Raw genomic sequence first — 18,243 nt, 5'->3', positions numbered from 1 at the left:
CACATTTGCATGTTTTGCAGTTTTACCCTACATGTTCACTTGATCTTTTCAAAACCCTTATCGTATAACCGAGACAGTTAGGACCATTCCTGGGGAAAATCCACTTCCAGGATGCCTGTGTCCTGGATCCCACCACTTCAGCCAGGGTGCAGCATGTGCCACAGACCATTGTGAAAACATGAATTGGCACTGTTTGTCAAAAACTTTCATTTTACAGCAATCACGGGGAAAACTAAACAACAACCCCTAGATAACATAAATGAGTAAACATAGTCAGATTAGGTTGTAAAAAACGCTAACAATCCTCTTCTAAGGATGCAGCCACTATTTTAGAGGCCCAAAAAAGCTGCCACTCGTATCACACATTTTATTTCTGGTCTGAGGAGTAAATGGCTCTTGAATAAAACACTAGCATCTTTCACTAAATTTTGCTTTAATGGTGGAGTTATAAGTAACCTAGGACGTCATTTTTTGTGGGCTGAATTGTGTCCCTGAAAATTCATATGTTGAAGTCCTAATCCCCATTTCCTTAGAGTGTGACTGCATTTGGAGATAGGGTCTTTAAAGAGGTAGTTAAGTTAAAGTGAGGTCATTAGGATGGGCTCTGATCTAATCTGACTTGTGTCCTAATGAGAAGAGGTTGTGAAGACACAGGGACAAGGTGGCCATCTACAAGCCAGGGAGGGGGTCTCAGAAGAAACTAATCTGCTGACAGCTTGATCTCAGACTTCTAGCCTCCAGATTTATAAGAAAATAAATTATGTTGTTTAAGCCGCCTCATCTGTGGTATTTGTTACGGTAGCCCCAGTGACTCGTCACATAGGCCCAGCTTCATCCCAGTTTCAGTCCCTTCCCCCTACTCCTTGGGAGGTGGTTACTCAGCCTTGGCCTGGCTGCTCCTGGTGATGTGGAACTTGCTTCCTCACAAGGTAGCGAAGAGCTTGTGTCACTTAGGACTCCTTTCACTTGAGGTGGCAGAGTGGCATGTGATGCTGTGACCACAAACAAAGGAGCTGAGTGAGCTCAGAAGGGGTGGGACATCAGGTCACACAGGGGCGGGTGGGAACAGTGTGGCCAGTGGGTCCATTTGGCGGTCATGGGCTGGCGGGCAGAGGGCCGGGCAGCGCCTTGTGCGACGGGCCGCGAGGGAAGGTGTTTCCGAGTGGAATCCCGCCTTCTGTGAGCCGCTTGAGGCAGGGGCGCTCGTGGAGCAGACGGGCGCCTCTCTCAGCGCCGGCCTGTGCCCACCCCACGCTCTCCGTCCAGGAAGCACGCGCTGACGGCCGCGCTGACTCGCACACCTTTCCTCACCCTGGGCGTGCCTGTGCGCGTTGCTCACAGCCACTCACAGCAGAGTCAGAGCGCCGAGTAGTGTTGAATGTTCACTAGGATGTCGTGTTGTATTTAGGCCAAAATAGAAACCCAGGTGATGATCCCTTCAGGGTGGAGAGCCGCTGGTCAAACATCACACGTCAGTTACTGTGTCTGTTTATAGCTACGTGAAACACGGTGGCTGATCTCTGTTCATTCTCTGAGAAAGTAGATATACGCGTGGGGGAAAATTCAGTAAAGGGTCGGGGGTCCTAAACATCCTGCAGTGAATGGGCCCCGTACGATAAAGAATTACCCCATCCATAATCATAGTGGCCACATGAGAAACACCATTTTCAAGAAACAGTTTTTCTTTTTGCCTTCATGTTTTATCAGTTCATGTAAGATTATGTTAAATTATGTTACTATAGATTCACTGAGCACTTGAGCAAGGCAGGCTCCTTTTGAGTACAAAGATAAAAAAAGACACAGTCCTTGTCTCTCAGGAACTTACAGTCTTCTGTGTGCAACTGCCGAAGATTGTGACAATTACTGTAATGGAAACAGTGTAACAGAGGAACAGGGGGAGATAGGACCAGTTATACTTGGAGACATCTGGGGAGGTTTCTTGGAAGGAATGATTCCTTTCACAGACAGGACTCTCACAATTAGAGGTACCAGTGCCAGGAGGCGTGTCTTGGAAAAAGGGAGAAATATGTCGTCAGCTCTGCCAAGTCGAGCCAAGTGCTTAGTCTGGGCATGAGGCGTGGCAGTTCCAGCCGCATGGTGCTCAGGTCACTAACTCTGCGGCTGTGTCTTCTCCCCCACCTGACTGCTCTCCTGCCACTGTGGCATGAGAAGAGTACCATGATGGTAGCTCAGGGAATGCCAGCTATGTTCCTTTTAAACCAGCCAGCCCTGGGAGTGGGACACAGGATGGCAGGAAATGCTACCACAAGAGGACAAGAAAGGGGAGAGAGGACAAGCGATTCTAGATAGTTACAATAAAACCCTGTTCTGCTAGAGGGGCGTAGAAACCCTGACAGGACAATTATAGTAACATTACATCATGGAGGTTCGTTGGGAGGAGGGAGATGGATATGAGAAAAGAGGGATTTTTCTAGACTAAAATTTAACTCTTTCAAGGCCTAAACCTTATATTTTAATTATTTTCTAAAGAGTTTGGATGTATATATTTTCCTACCTTCTTCAACAAACCATAGGGAGCGTCATTTTACTAAGGTCATCAGTAGGAATCAGTGATTGTGCTGGAAATAAGCTTCGTTCCCGGGAGGACTGCACTGCTTACATTGAATGCTTACATTAAACACCAGAATCTTGACTGCAGTTAGCAGCTGATGTCTGCCTGGTCTAGAAAGACACCTCTAACAATACCTGAAGGAATGTTAGTTTTTATGTGCAATGACAAGTTTGTATGGACCGTAAAGGATGAGCTGGGAACCATGGAACCTGACCTAAGTGTGAGACGTACTGTTTACCATTCAGAAAACCTAAGCTGAGTCATACCTGAGGCAGCCTCTAGACTGTGCTGCAAGTACCGGGTATTAATGACCAGTCTTCCTCATTAGGAACTGGTGAAAACTCTTGCCGGGTGTAGCTGAGGAAACTGCCTGGGTGATCTGTAACCTGTTGGAACTGGTGCGTTCTGAATCTCGGTTTGGTGCTAGTCTATCTTCATTTCCCACGGTGCCCTTGAGTACCAGTTCTATGCATTGGAACCTGTGCGTCTTGTGACGCAGATTGCAGAGAATTTTCAGTTTACCTTAGATACTTCACTTCTGATTGAAAAAAATTCAAGGTATTTTGTTTTTATCCAGTGGTTTGTTTTTTTAAGGAACTTTTACGTTTTTCCGGTAGAGGCTTTACAAAATGCTCCCTGCAATTCCTCACTGGGCCGAGACTGGGTTCTCCCTGCATGGTGCTGCTCTTTTGTCTCTCAGATCTGAGCGTTGTAGGATAATCCTGCTTAGGTCTTTCTTTGCTGCTCATACCCTGTACTGGCTCTGGAATAAAGAATAATTTCCAGATTTGACTGGACTGGAAAACTTCACTCGTCTTTTTTTTAATCCTGACCCGAGAATATTTTTTCCATTGATTTTCAGAGAGAGTGGTGGGGGAGGGGGGGAAGAAAAGAGGGAGGAAAGGAGGGAGGGAGGGAGGGAAACATTGATGTGAGAGAGACACATTGATTGGTTGCCTCCTGCACAAGCCCTGATCCCGGCCAGGAATCGAGCCTGCAATCGAGGTTTGTGCCTTTGGCTGGAATCGAACCCAGGACCCTTCAGTCCTCGGGCTGATGCTCTAACCACAGAGCCATACTGGCTAGGGCTTCACTCATCTTTTCATAAATCCTTAGACTTTGATCCTTTTTATGTCTTTCATTTTTATATCTTTCAGACACCCTCCCTCTCTGCAAACTCTTGGGGTTTTACAGTCAACCTTTGTTCCCATTGTTCCCTCCGCCTGTAATGCTCTTTCTGTTTTTTTGATCCAACTGTTTCTAACCCAGAGGTCCCTGAATCCCCAGGAACAGCTAACAGCCTCTCCTCTGAGCTCCCACAGCACTTTGTCACTTTGTGCATATCTTTCAACTTACTTGCTTTCATATCTGTCTCACCACTAGACTGTAAGTTCCTTGAAGGTAAAGAGGATTTCTCTTCATCCCCCCCCCCCTTGAATCCAGCATAGTGTATATGGTACATAGCAGTATCTCAGTAAATGCTTGTTGAGCAAAATTCATGTTCATTGTGGTTTAGAGAGGTTCTTGGAGCATTGAGCCTTATTATAGATGGTTACAGTTAGAAAAGTAGGGTGTCATTACTACCTAAACTCTGTTGGGAACTGCAGAATGACTCACAATAAATTTTATCTATATTTAAATACTGTCTGGCTAGAAAAAGAAGTTCCACTTTTATTATAAGATTACCACCAGTCAGTTTGTCCTGCTGTTGTGTCCTCTGAGTTGTGGTTGTATAAGATATTAGAATCTCATAAACCTTTTCTCTTCCTGTTAGGCTTTGTTCAAATAGAGGATCAAGGTGTGTGACCAGTGATTTGGGTTTTCCCTGGGCAGTGTCTGCTGCTGAATCATTTGACCCCTGCCCGTGTTCCTCTTTATAGAAGAGTTCACATACGCCGGCCACCTGTTCCAAAAGTGCCTCTATTTCTTGCCCACCTTTATACTTGCTGACTTCCTGTTGTAGGAAGGAGATAGGAAAGTGCCGGTGCTGTTTCTGAGCTTTTTCATTACAGTTGTTCAGTATCTGTACCTCCCTGAGAAGCCTTTTCAGATTGTTCGTCTATATTTCTAAACTTCACAGTGGCCAGGAAAATTCTAGTACCCTAAACATGTGTTCTATATGCAACATAAAGAATTTGATTGGAGAAAAAAACAATAGAAGAATGTGATTGTCCAGAAGGTGATCTAGTAAATCACATTAAAATTCTAGTTTATTAGCAAATCCTTAATTTCATGGGAGTACATGTATTTGCTAGGGCTGCTATCCCAAAGCACCATGGATTTGATGGCTTTAAAAAAAATGTATTTCCTCATAGTTTTGGAGGCTAAAATCCCAAGGTCAGAGTGTTAGCAGGGTTTATTTCTTCTGAGGACCCATCTCCCTGGCGTCAGTGTCTTCACCTGGTCTTCCCTGTGTGCCTGTGTCTTAATCTCCTCTTCTTACCAGGACACCAGTCATATTAGATTAGTGCCCACCCATATGACATCATTTTACCATAATTACATCTTAAAGGCCCTATCTCCAAATACAGTTAGACTCTGAGGTGTTGGGTTTATGACTTGGGACTTCAACATATGAATGTATTTGGGGGGTGGGGGGAGACACACAATTCGCCCCAGAATAGTGAATAATGTGGCAGTTTAAATATTTCACTTGGATAGTAAAGAAATTCTTAGGTTACTGAGATACTTTTCAGTGACTATTCAATAAATATGTCAACATGTTTCCCTTTTCATAGATCAAAATACTGCCTTCCTTTCTGCCCATAATCTTACCTTTGCTGATTTCTTGAAGTCACTCGCTTCCCCTGAATGGCTGGTGAGGAAGGAATGCTAGTGCTCCTCTCTCTTTTAGAATTCTGGAATAAACATTTTTTCAGAAAACAAAAGGGTACTTGGTTACTCTCCTTTAAAATAATAATAACAACAATAATAATAATGAGGCTACCAAAGTAGTGTGGGCCTCAACATCTGTAGTTTTTAACAGTTACCTGAGTAAATCTGATGTACAGCCAAAATTTAAAAGAACTGCCTAGCTGGGCGTGGCTCAGCGGTTGAGCATCGACCTATGATCCAAGAGATCGTGGCTTGATTCCCAGTCAGGGCTCTATCCCCAGTCAGAGGCGTGCAGGAAGCAGCTGATCAATGACAACTCTCCCATCATTGATGTTCCAACTCTCTCCCTCTCCCTTCCTCTCTCTGAAATAAAAATAGATTAAAAACCCCCCAAAAACTAATGATATAGGCCAGGGGTTGACAAGCTGTACCCCATGGCCACATCTGGCCTGCTGCCCATGTTTGTATGGCCCCTGAACAAAGGATGGTTTCTACACTTTCAAGTGGTTGAAAAAAGTCACAATAATAATAATATTTTGTGACACATGAAATTTAAATTTCATTGTTTATAATTCAGTTTTATTAGAGCACAGCCATTCATGCTCATTCATTGACATTGTCCGTGGTTGTTTTCACACTATAATAGCAGAGTTGAGTAGTTGCAAGAGCCCTACAGAGCCCATTTACTGTGTGGCCCTTTATAGAAAATGTTTGCTGACCCCTGGGTTAGGCTAAGTCAAGTTTACCAACAGAGCTGGTTTAGAATTTAAAAAGGAGACAAAGGTTTGTGTAACTTGTATGTTTGTGTAGTGTATTTTGCATTTAATTTCCTGTGGTCCTTTTTGTTTGTTTCCTAGCGGAGGGACCCTGGTTGATGGATCTATAGCAAGCTTGGTCAACAAATTTTTTATCAAAGAGGATTGAAACATATACTCCCCCCCACCCCAAACATACAAGTACAAAGAATGTAGTGTCCACAGACTATGATAACCCAGACCTTTCCTTTGTAATACCCATTTCCTATCCTATTCCCAACCCCTCAAACTTTTTTGTCTTTCTCCCATCCTTCTGTTCCGTATCTGTAGTTAATACCAGCCAGATGCCTCCAAGCATTTTCTTTCCTTGATCCAGTGTTTGAAAAAAGGACAATATTTATAGGAATGATTTTAATATAAAAGTATAGTTGAGCAAGCAGGTTAGGAAAATACCAGTGATTGTTATATTGGTTTATTTCTTTTACGTCATCCACCTGAATTTAGAAAACGAGAAAAGCATTAAGGCTAGGAAGATGAACAGAAAATGGAAAACAACCAAGAAAGAGAAATCTCTGCCATCAGGTGGTGTTTTGTACAGAGAAGCAGCCACCATTTGCTTCCAACCCAGCCCATCCAGTTCAGAATGAGAACTTGTAACCTTATGCTTGGATACACCACTTTGGGCCTTTATTTATTTTGTTTTTACTAATAGTTTTGGTAGTGGTGATTATGAGGGAGGAAAGTGGCATATGATTTCATGCTTAAAAAAATAAAAATAAAGATGTAACAATTGAACTAATAGGAAAAAGTGTTTGATCTCCAAAGTTTATTATTCATCATTGGATGATAGTTTTGATGACCTTGAGAGTCTCCTTGTGAAAGTGCTTGGTGCCTTGGGAATTGCCAGAGAGGCCATGTTCATATTCATATGTTCTCATTTTCATCCTGTCGTGGCGGAGTAGCTACGCTCCCAGGCATGTTTACCCTGCAGCCACCTGGAAGGAAGCCAGCAATGTCATTACAGATGGCAGTGTGCCCAGCCTATCTTTAAAAAAAAGCATCCTCTCTGCTACTAATTAAGCTTCAGGAAGGGTGATGTTCGCCTTTATATTAACAAACATTTTGAAAGGCTGAGGGCAGATACGTTAGAAACAATCTTCTTATTCCTAGGAGTTCCTCACTTCCCCCTTCTAAGTTTGGAACACTGTCTGCTGGAAGATGGATGGTTTGGGCAGGGGAAAATATAAGTAATATCTGCATGTTTTGTATCTTATACTGGGGCCCCGACTTATTGCCTTTTGCTTTCTTCAGGGTTCTGTATATTGGCCTGGCTTGCAATACGGCTCGCTATATTTATATTTCCTATCTGGAAAATGCCTGGACTGTCCTCCCCATGGAAGTTCTTCAAGGTAAGTTAACAGCTGGAATTATAATTATTTTGCTACCTGACTGTGCTATGACTGAGTAAAAGTTGAGTGGCCTTCAGCACCCGACTCTACAAAGGAAGGGTGGATCTGCTGTTTTATCTGATTCTGAGGTGGTTGTTAAGGAAGAGGTGACATCAGTGGGGCTGGCTCTTAAGTTATTCTGAATGCTGTTCTGTGTTGAGCAAAACAAAGCTGGATTTGACTCACACCCTTTGATTAAACAAAGAGAGAGGAACTCTAGAATAAACTCTTATGTACAGTTGTTAGGCGTATACATCCAAAAGTGTTTTTAAATTGAATGGATTTATCTTTTAAAGATTTTGTTTTTGTATATTAACTACACTTAATGAAAAGAGTTATATAATTATTTTATACCTTCAGTTATTTTTGTCACATCTAGTGATTTATACTAAAGCTATAGCCAGGCTGTTGTTTTCCCTTTAAATCTTTGCTCAGATATGCTGGCCTGAATTCTTCTATTTGCTTTAATGCACTGTTTTCCATTAACATATAACTTTGAAAAAATTCCTAGGAGGCTCTTTCCATGTGGTTAAGAGCACTGAAAACATTGATATCTCTTCTAAGCTCATTGCCATGTTAGCTCAGATATTTCCAGACTGTATACTGAGAATCCCTGTTAGCAGCTAGGCTAAACCATTAAGTGCTTGGCATTACAATTAAAATAAAGGTCAGGACAAGGTCATTGGAGTTGAGGTCTTTTGCGACAGCCCGGGCTCCTAAATCATTATTGTACTAAGTAGTCTGTGATTATATACAATTTCATTGGCTTTATAGATTGCTATTATCATTTTCCCTGACCCTGAGGATGCAAATGCAACATGATCAACATAATTTCTTGTCATGATATCTAAGATGAAAGACTCAAAATTGGCTCTTCCCATAAGAGGGCTAAGGTGACCTCTGAAAATGGTTCCCTATTCACTTGACCCAGAAAACCGTACAGAATTATGCAAATCAAGAGGTTAAAATCTTTGTGTTGAGTTTAAGAACTCTCATGAAACTGCCCAGGCCGTCAAGGGTATGCATATCAGAAAAGCCACCAAGTACCTGAAGGATGTCGCTTTACAGAAACAATGTATGTCATTCCATCGTTACAATGGTGGAGTTGGTAGGTGTGTCCAAGTCAAAGAGTGGGGGATGGACGAAGGGTTGGTGGCCCAAAAAGAGTGCTGAACTTTTGCTGCACATGCTTAAAAAGGCAGAGAGCAATGTTGAACTTAAGGGTTTAGATGTAGATTCTCTGGTCATTGAGCACATCCAGGTGAACAAAGCTCCCAAGATGCAGCGCAGAACTTAGAGCTCATGGGCGGATTAACCCCTATGTGAGCTCTCTCTGCCACACTGAGAGGATCCTACTGAAAAAGGGCAGATTGTTCCAGACCGAAGAGGTTGCAGAGAAGAAAAAGATAGCCCAGCCAGCTGGTGTGGCTCAGTGGACTGAGCGTCATCCCATGCACCAAGAGGTCACTGGTTCGATTCTGTCAGGACACATGCCTGGGTTTCGAGCTTGAACCACACCAGCCAGTGTTCCTTTTGTTTTTAATATGAATTATGTTAAAAGGACTGTTTGCATATAAGTGACTCAAGAAAAGAGTAAGGGAGAGAAGCTTTTTAACGAAATGGTTAAAGGAACAATGCTAGAATTTTATGAGGGGAAAAAACAAATGCTGTTGTGAATCGAAAACTTATCGAAAAGGTATATTAAGTAGCTACTAAGAGGCAACATGCTGGGTACTGGGAATGTAATAAAGCCGTATATTAACTTTGGCCCCAAGGTCTCACCATCTGCTCTAGAAGCCAGATGTGTAAACATATAATTACCGTGCAGTATGTTAGATGGAATCAGAAAATGTGACAGGGAACAGAGAAGGAGCTCCGCGGAAGGAGTGATTAGCTTGTGAAACGGAGTGGGCGGATGAAGATACTGAAAGATGCCCCAAGGAAGCCGCATCCAGGCCGCATTTGGAAGGGTGAGTGGGATCCTCCAGGTGGCCTAAAGAGAACGGGCATTTTGGCCTAGAGAAGAGCCGTGTGCCAGAGCTCAGAAGCGGGAAGCAGAGTGGCATCTTCAGGAGATCTCCGAGGTGTGCCGGGGCTGGGGCTCCGCGGCTCGCCATTCCCAGCTGCTGCCCGGGACATGGCGCTGTAACACTTACATGTACCTCCGGGCGGTTATCCCAGGGTGCAGGGAGTTGGCCATGGACTGAACCTAAACAGGAATTCTCCTTCCTGTGTCAGGCTATAATTTATACCTCTGTGCTTCATTTCATTTTCCCCTGTGCCAGCAGAAACCCACTTACTGATCTGAAGCAAGTAGAAAGGGGGGTCTATAAAAACAAGAGTCTCCTTGTCTCACAGACGGCCCTGTGACCAGTTCCACAGAGCTCTTTGTGTCTAAAGCTGGAAGAGATGGTTTCAGTCCCTGGCAGAAATGAGTGCTGAGTATTTCGGCTGTATAACAAAAACAAAATCCCTTGCCTTTGTTTGACCCACGCCCTCCCCACAGAAAGCAGTACATCATCCATGTGGCATTAATCCTGTGTCACAGGCACATGCTTCAGACTGAAAGGTTTGTTTTGCCAGTCTGGATCCTTGCAAGGCTTATCCAAGCGGCTTTAAAGCCCTGTGCCTAAGGCACCTCTACTTAGAACACAGTAAAGACAAGAAGTGATGATGACAGTCAGTGAGTGATGTAGTTACAGGACACTCTTAGCTGCCCCTTTATCCCTTGACTGGAATTGTTGCCAGATGATTACCAAAGCCCTCGTCTGAAGAGGGGGAGAGTCGGGGAATGGCATGTGGGCGCTTGTCGTGGATGATGTTGACCGTCCTGACATTGAACAGTCACACTTCCACTCTGATTCTCAGCCAGCTTCACACAGGAGGGTCTGTCTCATCTCTCCGTCCTGTCTCCCCTTGCCTCGTCCCCAAACACCCTGAGAACCAGTACCACCCAGTGGGCAGCCGCAGGGGAGGAGGGGAGAGATGCGCTTCATTCGGTATCTCCCGATACCAGCCTCTTCCCCTTTTGTGTGGCGTGACTAGGGGAGGAAGACTCCTTGTTACCCTTCATCCTTGAAGCTCTGGGTCATCCTCAGCGTTAGTTTCCTCAGGCCATGCTGCTGCTAATTAGCAGATGGGAGGGGGTCAAGCAGGTTTTCTCCTCTCTAGGACCCTAGAAAGGAGGCTGTGCAGGTTACTTGGGGATCAAGGTTAGACTGCTGGATGCTGCTGGGAATTATGAGGATGCTTCTTACCCAGAATCTTTCTCACATTTAGTAGCCAATATTCTTTTGCAGACTTAATCTTTTAGCAGTCAAGCAACCATTTGCAGCAGATATATAGTTCTGTAGGCAACTGGTAGCACCATATAAAGAAGCAGGGATGCCCATAAGGAGCCTATAATTTATTTTAAGAAGAGACAGTGTGTCTAAGTGCCTAAAAGCATTGCTGGGTGGAGTGGAGGGGATGTGATAGTTTATATTTATTTCTCAAGATCTCATTTTAAACACCCATAAGAATTTTCTCCTTTACTTTTGTACAAGAAGCGTTTAAACATTCCAGATTGTGGTCAGGAATATACACTTTTGATAAAAATAAAGCCCAAATTTGTTATGTGCCTTCCTATGCAGGTATTGGTTGTGAACCCTTGAAAGACTTTGAGAAGACTGTAATCGAAATTATTCTTTCTATTAAAATATTTGAGTAAGGCCAGACTGGAGTTGCTGTAACTACAGAGGTGCTTTTAAGGTGCTTGAATTAATGGCTCCAGTACTGAAGGGTGAAAATGAGGCCTATGTCAGGTCTTCCTCTGCAGGACGCTGGATCAGTGGGGGCTGGGTTGAGATTCTGGTGAAAGATGTTTTTTTAATGTCACCAGTAGGAGGGCTTGAACTGACATGAAGCTTGCTCTCTCACTTAGTATGCCTATTCAGCTGAGTAAGAACCATGTTTTTCTTCTGGAAGAACATGGAGAAATTGTGGAAGGATTACTATGACACCCTTATCTGTGACAGTGGAAATTCTAGACATGATTTGTCTGTTCCCATCCATTGGAAATTTTCTGTCTGGCTTAACCCTTGAAACATAAGTAGCTTGCCACGTGACTATGCAAGCTAGACAGATGGTCTAAGTTTAGCATTTGAATTGATAAACTGGCATATGAAAGTCATTGCTGTTATTGTTGAAATTAATTTTTAATCAGAATAGTCTTATAAATTGTAATAGAGCAATTTTATTCTTTGTCACTCCCATGCTAAAACTTACTAAAAGTTCTTATATAAACTTTTCTTCAAAATCGATATTATTTTGTCTATTTAGAATTCATTTTAAATGTCTTCTGCTCTAAGAATCCTTTTCAAAAAGGCAATTGCATCCTACACTTAGCTCTTTTCAGAATTGTTCTCAAACTTCTGGACTGTGTCACATGGTTTAGCACTTAATTGCTGCCCACTTATTTTACAAATACTAGTTTTACTTCCTGACTTAGTTTTAACCCTTAAATGCAAAGACCATACCTTGTACTTTTTGAATTCTCTAAAAGATATGCACATAGTAAGATATACTATAAATGTTTGTTGTTTGATTGAATTTACAGTTCCCTGCAAAACGTACTATAGTCGATATTTTCTAATTTTTAAAGCTCTTGAGTAATACAGGAATTTCTATCTCAAAAACTGATAAATATGTGAAGAAAACTTGAAAGCTAAATTTAAAGGCTGACCCTTTAATATGATTGCTTTCTCCTAAGATACCATCCTGCCATCCATTGTACATCTGAAAAACATCAGTGTATTTTAATAATTTACTTATGCTCCTACCTCATTCTATAATTCTATTCTATTAGCTGAGGCAGCTTAAACCAAAATACGTTGTAATCTGGAAACTATAAAGTGCTTAGGCTTGAATTAGATTATTTTGTATTCCATTTCCCCACTCTAAAAGCTCTGTGTCTTTCGGCAACATGCTTAATTTCTTTAAACCTCAAGCTCTTATGCTATGGAATAGACTGATATGAGTATTAAATAAACTGATCCATGCAACTTATTTAGCACATTACTTGGCACATAGTTAGCCCTCAGTAAATGTTAAATAATGTAAAATAACAAAGGTAAAATTTTAAAAATTATAAATAAATAAAAATCAGTACCAGGGAAATAAAGGGTGGGGGGAAAGTAGGTTTACAGTTGTTTGTATAGAAAACAATACAATAATTAATAAATAGTAATACAAGAATAAAAACTGTTTTGTATACTCACAAGTATAAACCCACTTTTGCCCAACCCTGTATAATTTAGAAGATTCTGCTCTAAGAGGTTAAATTGCAATTATTCATTAAAAGCCTGGCCATAAATGACTAGTCAGTGCACACTGTTCTTAAAGTTATCACTGGGGAAATGAAAGTTTAACTGGATTTGATATCAAATCAGTCCTCATATGTGACTTGATGGGAAAAACTGATCATGAAGAATCAGTGTGGCCAGGTTTTGACAGTAAGCACAGTCAGTTTCGGATGGTAGTCTCCTAAAACGTGCTTTAAGGTATGCCAAAGGCATACTGCCAGTATGCAGAACTCATGAGAGCCCCCAAAATGTATCATCATTACAGACTTTTTAAAGCAGCTTTTTTTTTTTAAACTTGCAAGGTGAAGCTTATAGAAGCTTTATTTCCTCTGTCTATTTTTACTCATACATGAGATTTGGGTATTTTCTCCAACCTTACCCAGGGTACCTCTTATCCACAAGTGCTTTCTTCCTCATATCCCAACATGCAGACCATGCCTTAGTTTCATTTCACCATTCTTTTGCTCAGCTGTCATTACATGTCAAGCCCTGTGCTAGGTGCTATGTTTGTTCTCCTCAAGGAGCTCACTCTGCTCCTCCATGTAAATCCTGCCCCCTGTCACCCGTCCGGCTATAAGCCCCATGGTGGCTAGGGATGTGTTTTGTATATCGTCATATTCTTAGAGCAGAGCAGGGCTCAACAAGGGCTGTTGAATGAATGCATGAAGGAGATGCTTGCAGCGCTGTAACAGTGGTGGATGTTGGACTGCAACAAAATTGTTGTATGTCTTATATAAAGTCTCTTCTACGTGACACAGAAGGTTCATGCAGCTGCTGCAAGGTCCACTGCTCTTGGTAGGGTCCCCTGCTACTTTTGGAAGGTCCATTGCTGTTGGTGGCCCTGACTTTGGCATATATATTGGCTTGCTGTTAACCTGCTCTTTCCTCTTTTTCACGGACAAACACACACCAGATTCTATTTCCTGGTCTCCACTGCAATTAGATATGACCACATGACTGATTCTGCAGAAATGGAATGTGAGCAGAAATGACGTGTCACTTCTAAACCCAGCCCATAAATGTTCCCATGTGCCTTCCTCTCCTCCCTCCTCTGCCAGCTGGATATTGGTGCCTAGGGTACCCAGGCACTGAAAATGGTGGAGTCTCTGCAGCCTGGGTCCCTGAATGACTATAAGGAGCAGAGATGCTACTTACCCTGTCTCCTGCCCATTACACTTTATGTGAGCAAGAAAACATCTAATGTGTGAAACCACTAGATTCTAATGTTTATCTGTTACAATAGCTAGAATTACTTTAACTCATACAGACTCCTTCCTTTATTGCCTGTCCAATGGAGGTCTTTTTGTTTGTTTGTTTTTAGGAAAAATAAGTCTCTTACTGATTTTCACCAGGTTGATCTTTCAGAAGCTGTTTTTCATCCCAGCATTTGAGAAGTGCACTGAACTAATTGAAATGCAGGCTTTGGTCATCAGTGGAGAGGGTTTGTCACAACTGATTCAGTGTGCTAGTGCTAAAAGGATACTTATGTTTTGTTCAGTGAGCAGAAGCTTGTGACAGAACAAGAAAAACAAAACAAAAAATTCTAGTTCATCGGTACTTTGTCAGTTTTCACCCCTCCCAGGCATTATGATGTGATTTGCCCAAGCCAAGCAGAATTTTACAAAGAGCAACTGTCAACTTGGGAAGAAAGGATATTTTTCTTGCTCTTATATGCCATGTATTGCAATAAAGCATTCTTGTGGGCCAAGACTGTACAATCTTGAAATTCATGTTACAGAATCAGATACCTGTGTTGAATATTGTAAGGTAAAGAGTTATTTGGGGGCATAAAAAATATTGATAATATATATGATGTGAGCTCTTTAGGGAAGGGGGAAAGAAGGTACTAAGAATATACATTTTTAAAAATTGATAGATGGTTGGGCATGTTTGATATTATCAACAAAACCTCTCACAGTAGATGGTTACATTTACTATAGATTATCCTCAGTAGTTGTTATGAGGATTTATAGTGTATTTAAGCACTGAAGTTCTAAACTTACACACCTTGGGTTCAAATATTGTTCTACTACCCTGTTGTCTGTGTGACTTTGGACAAGAGACTTGAATCTCTCTGTGCCTTAGTTTCCTTGTTGGGAAATGAAGAAAAAAATAGTGCCTATTACTGGGAGGAATAAATGGGATAATCTGTGTAAAACACAGCACAGTTCCTCTTAGATTAAGATGCAGCAATATTATTAATGAAAAACACTTGACGGTAATCATAATTATTTCCAGTGGTTCTAGGTTATTCACATGTTAGTGTGTCCCCAAACACTGAAGATCTTTGGCAGTAGGTGGTATGAAGATACCTCTATGTTCCTGTTAGGTGTTGAAGATAATCCTGAGAAACCCAGTCATGGTAAGGAAGGACTGAGGATCTAAGTTTCTGTGACCTGTGTGGTCCTTGAGAGTCAGTCATTGAATTGCCACTCAAACATACTTATGAAGCACCTATTTATATGAGATGGTATTGAATGATCACTCACAAATATTAGTAGCTTTGTGACAAGTAGCCACGGAAGGGTTAACACATACTGCACGGAGAGTCCATTTGTGTGCCTTTGTTACTGCTATCAGTGTGTGTGTGGAGAGGTGGGGAAGGTAACATCTTTTTATTCTTACTGTTTGATCCACCAACTTAGTTATCTCATACTAAAAGGTTTAAAAAATTGTAGCTCCAGTGTAAACACATTTACCCATGCCAGTGAATAAATTTGCTCATTTATTTCATCAAATGGAGAACAGTTGTCTACTACTTTTTCACAGTTCTCTAATAACAAGTAAAGAAAGTAGAAGCATTTTCTTTTCCCAGCTTATGATACATTTGACCCACAAAATTTTAGAGGACAGTTGTTTTAGGTAGCACAATTATCAAGACTTCCTTTCTTGTCTTACAAATAGGTAAAATGGTGGAGGGTTTTAAATTTCTAGATTGCTTTTTTATTATTTTAAAATTAGAGGACCAGAACACACTGTAGTAAAAACATTGGCCAGAGTTTCAGATTATTAACATGATTACTAGAAGGTTGCATAGTCAAGTTTAAGAACAAGAACCATAATTCTACAATTGTCTTTTGTGTACAAAGGTGATGTTACCAACCCAATCACCTCTTGTGGATTGCTTAGTTTTGCTAGTTTCTTTTCAATGAAACGACATGGATTCTTCCATTTACATGACATTTTGAAACAAGGTGTTTCAGAGAAGCCAATTTAAATTCTACATCTGCTTTGGAAAATGTTGGTGTATACAGGCAGAGTGGCTTTCATCTGTCTACTTTTAGTATCAGAGAAAATGTTTTTTACTGTATGCTTTACTACATGAGCTGCTTTACAGAATGTAGTTCCCATTATCTAATCAGTCTCAGAAAAGCACTAAGGAAACTCTAGCAGTCTTAACTATAGAGAATCCTTTATATTTGCCACTTAATGCCAACCAACAAATTCTAAGAATAGTTTAAAAGTATCCTGACAGAAGTTACCCTGCTGGAAAGACTAATTATCTTAGAAGTCTCAAAGTTTTGGAAAACTCTTAGAATTAAAAAAAGAAAGAAAGAAAGAAAGAAACCCTATTATTGGAAGATTTTGTGCGTGCCCAAGCCTTCACACTTAAGAGAATAACTGCCAGAATTATATTTGATCTAAAATTATAGCAAAAACATATTTGTTATTTTTTTTTGGTTGTATAAATACATAGGCCCATCTTTCTCTACTTGTAAATCCTGCAATTGATTGCTCAAACATGGATACAATAAATTTGGCGGTACCATTAAAGTTTATTTACAACCATTTGATGTGGTTTCAGGTCTTTGATGATTTGTCTTTAAGAAATGATTTCCAAAAGCTCTGTTAGATGTTACTGTTGAATCTAAATTAATTTTGAATAAATTCCTTTTATTTCTTGGAATATTTTTCAGTTTTTCCTTAGTGTTGTTAATGTAAAAATATGTGTATCTGAAAAAGAAATGGAGTTGACAGCACCTTTAATAATATATTTAATAATAGTACTGTGTCAACTTTTATAATTAAGATTCTATACAGGCATTATTCAGTTCTGAGAAAGTCAGCATTAGCTAGGGTACTGAAATTGTTTAGCCAGATAAAGCAAATATTTTATTTGATTTATGTGTAAATTACATAAGTGTGCATGCATACTTCCTCTAATCATCTAGTCCATATTTCTAGTTTAAAAAAATAACCTAGTTGAAATGATTGCTGAAACATATATAAGCCTAAGAGAAACTATTTTGATGTTTTTCTGTTAACTATAGGCCATATAATCTAACATGACCAGTAAAAATAGTGTTTATTCCATTATGGATCTACTTAAGTAAAATCATCCCTGGTAATTTGATTGTTTGCCAGACATTGTGAATTTTTACCTTGTTGGGTGCTGGATATATTTGTAGTCTTATACTCTTGAACTTTGTTCTGGGACACAGCTAAATTACTTAGAAACAGTATGATCCTTTAGAGTCTGCTTTTTAAACCAGAGCAGTGTTTAGACTAGGGCTAATTCTTTCATAATACTAACACCAGGCTGTCCTGAGTACTCTATCAATCCCAGCAATCGAGTTTTTCCAGTTTGGCTGGTGAAACCAGTACTATTCCTGGCCCGGTATGGATTCTGAGTACTGTTTCTGTAATGCTTCCGAGTGCTCTTTCCCTGGCTTTGCAGAGTTTCTACACATGCTTTTGCTGATTAGTAGTGTAGTGCTCTGCTGAATATTTAAGGGAAACCATCTGCAGGTCTCTGGAGTTTCTCTCTGAAGCTCTCTCCTCTCTGGTGCTCTCTCCTGGAACTCTAGCTGCCTTGGTCTCTGCAGACTGTCAACTCCATCTCCTCAACCCAGCGGTTTGAAGCTTTCAAACTCTAACCAGGCAGTAAACAGGGGCTCCTCATTTTTTCCCCTTCTCAGAGATTACTGTCCTTGTTGGTGATGTCCAGTATCTTGGGAACTGTTATTTCATATATTTTGTCCAGGTTTTGGTTGTTTCAGGAAGGAGGGTCAGTCCAGTCCCTGTTAATTACATTTTGGCCGGAAGCAGACTAATGTCAGATTAAGTCTTAAATTTACACTAATCTTTTAGTTTAATTTTCCAAAACATAGGTTAAGAGTTTCTGATGATATTATCTCCAAATGAGATTATTTTTCAGGGAGCAAGTCCATGACTTAGTCTAGGTAGAACCACATGATTTTTTCCCTCCAATTTTTAAGACTATATCTCTACCTTCTTTCCTGATAACAAAATTTTTTTAATATTCAGTATTATTTTATACACACAATTTT

At 40.8% G+C, this 18,243-nt stretch overlaps 1 protein-coding gene across 1 annotated transcript in view; it reads left to right on the top strand.

Moving 5' to 3' along the window:
* The window catches only part of MFSD6 (major facilitator superfamily domain containing 6), a 36,731-nt gene that overhangs the window by 10,994 nt on the left and 7,494 nt on the right, over positions 1-18,243 (top strand). Inside the window, exon 3 of the mRNA XM_016216488.2 lies at positions 7,474-7,571. Within this exon, the coding sequence (XP_016071974.1) occupies positions 7,474-7,571 (98 nt within the window). The remainder of the gene's footprint in view (positions 1-7,473; positions 7,572-18,243) is intronic.

The sequence above is a fragment of the Miniopterus natalensis genome, chromosome 8 (assembly GCF_054644295.1).
Source record: "Miniopterus natalensis isolate mMinNat1 chromosome 8, mMinNat1.hap1, whole genome shotgun sequence".
Lineage (NCBI taxonomy): Eukaryota > Metazoa > Chordata > Mammalia > Chiroptera > Miniopteridae > Miniopterus > Miniopterus natalensis.
Note: the sequence above shows the minus strand (reverse complement) of the source record. Positions and strands in the feature narration are given on the sequence as shown.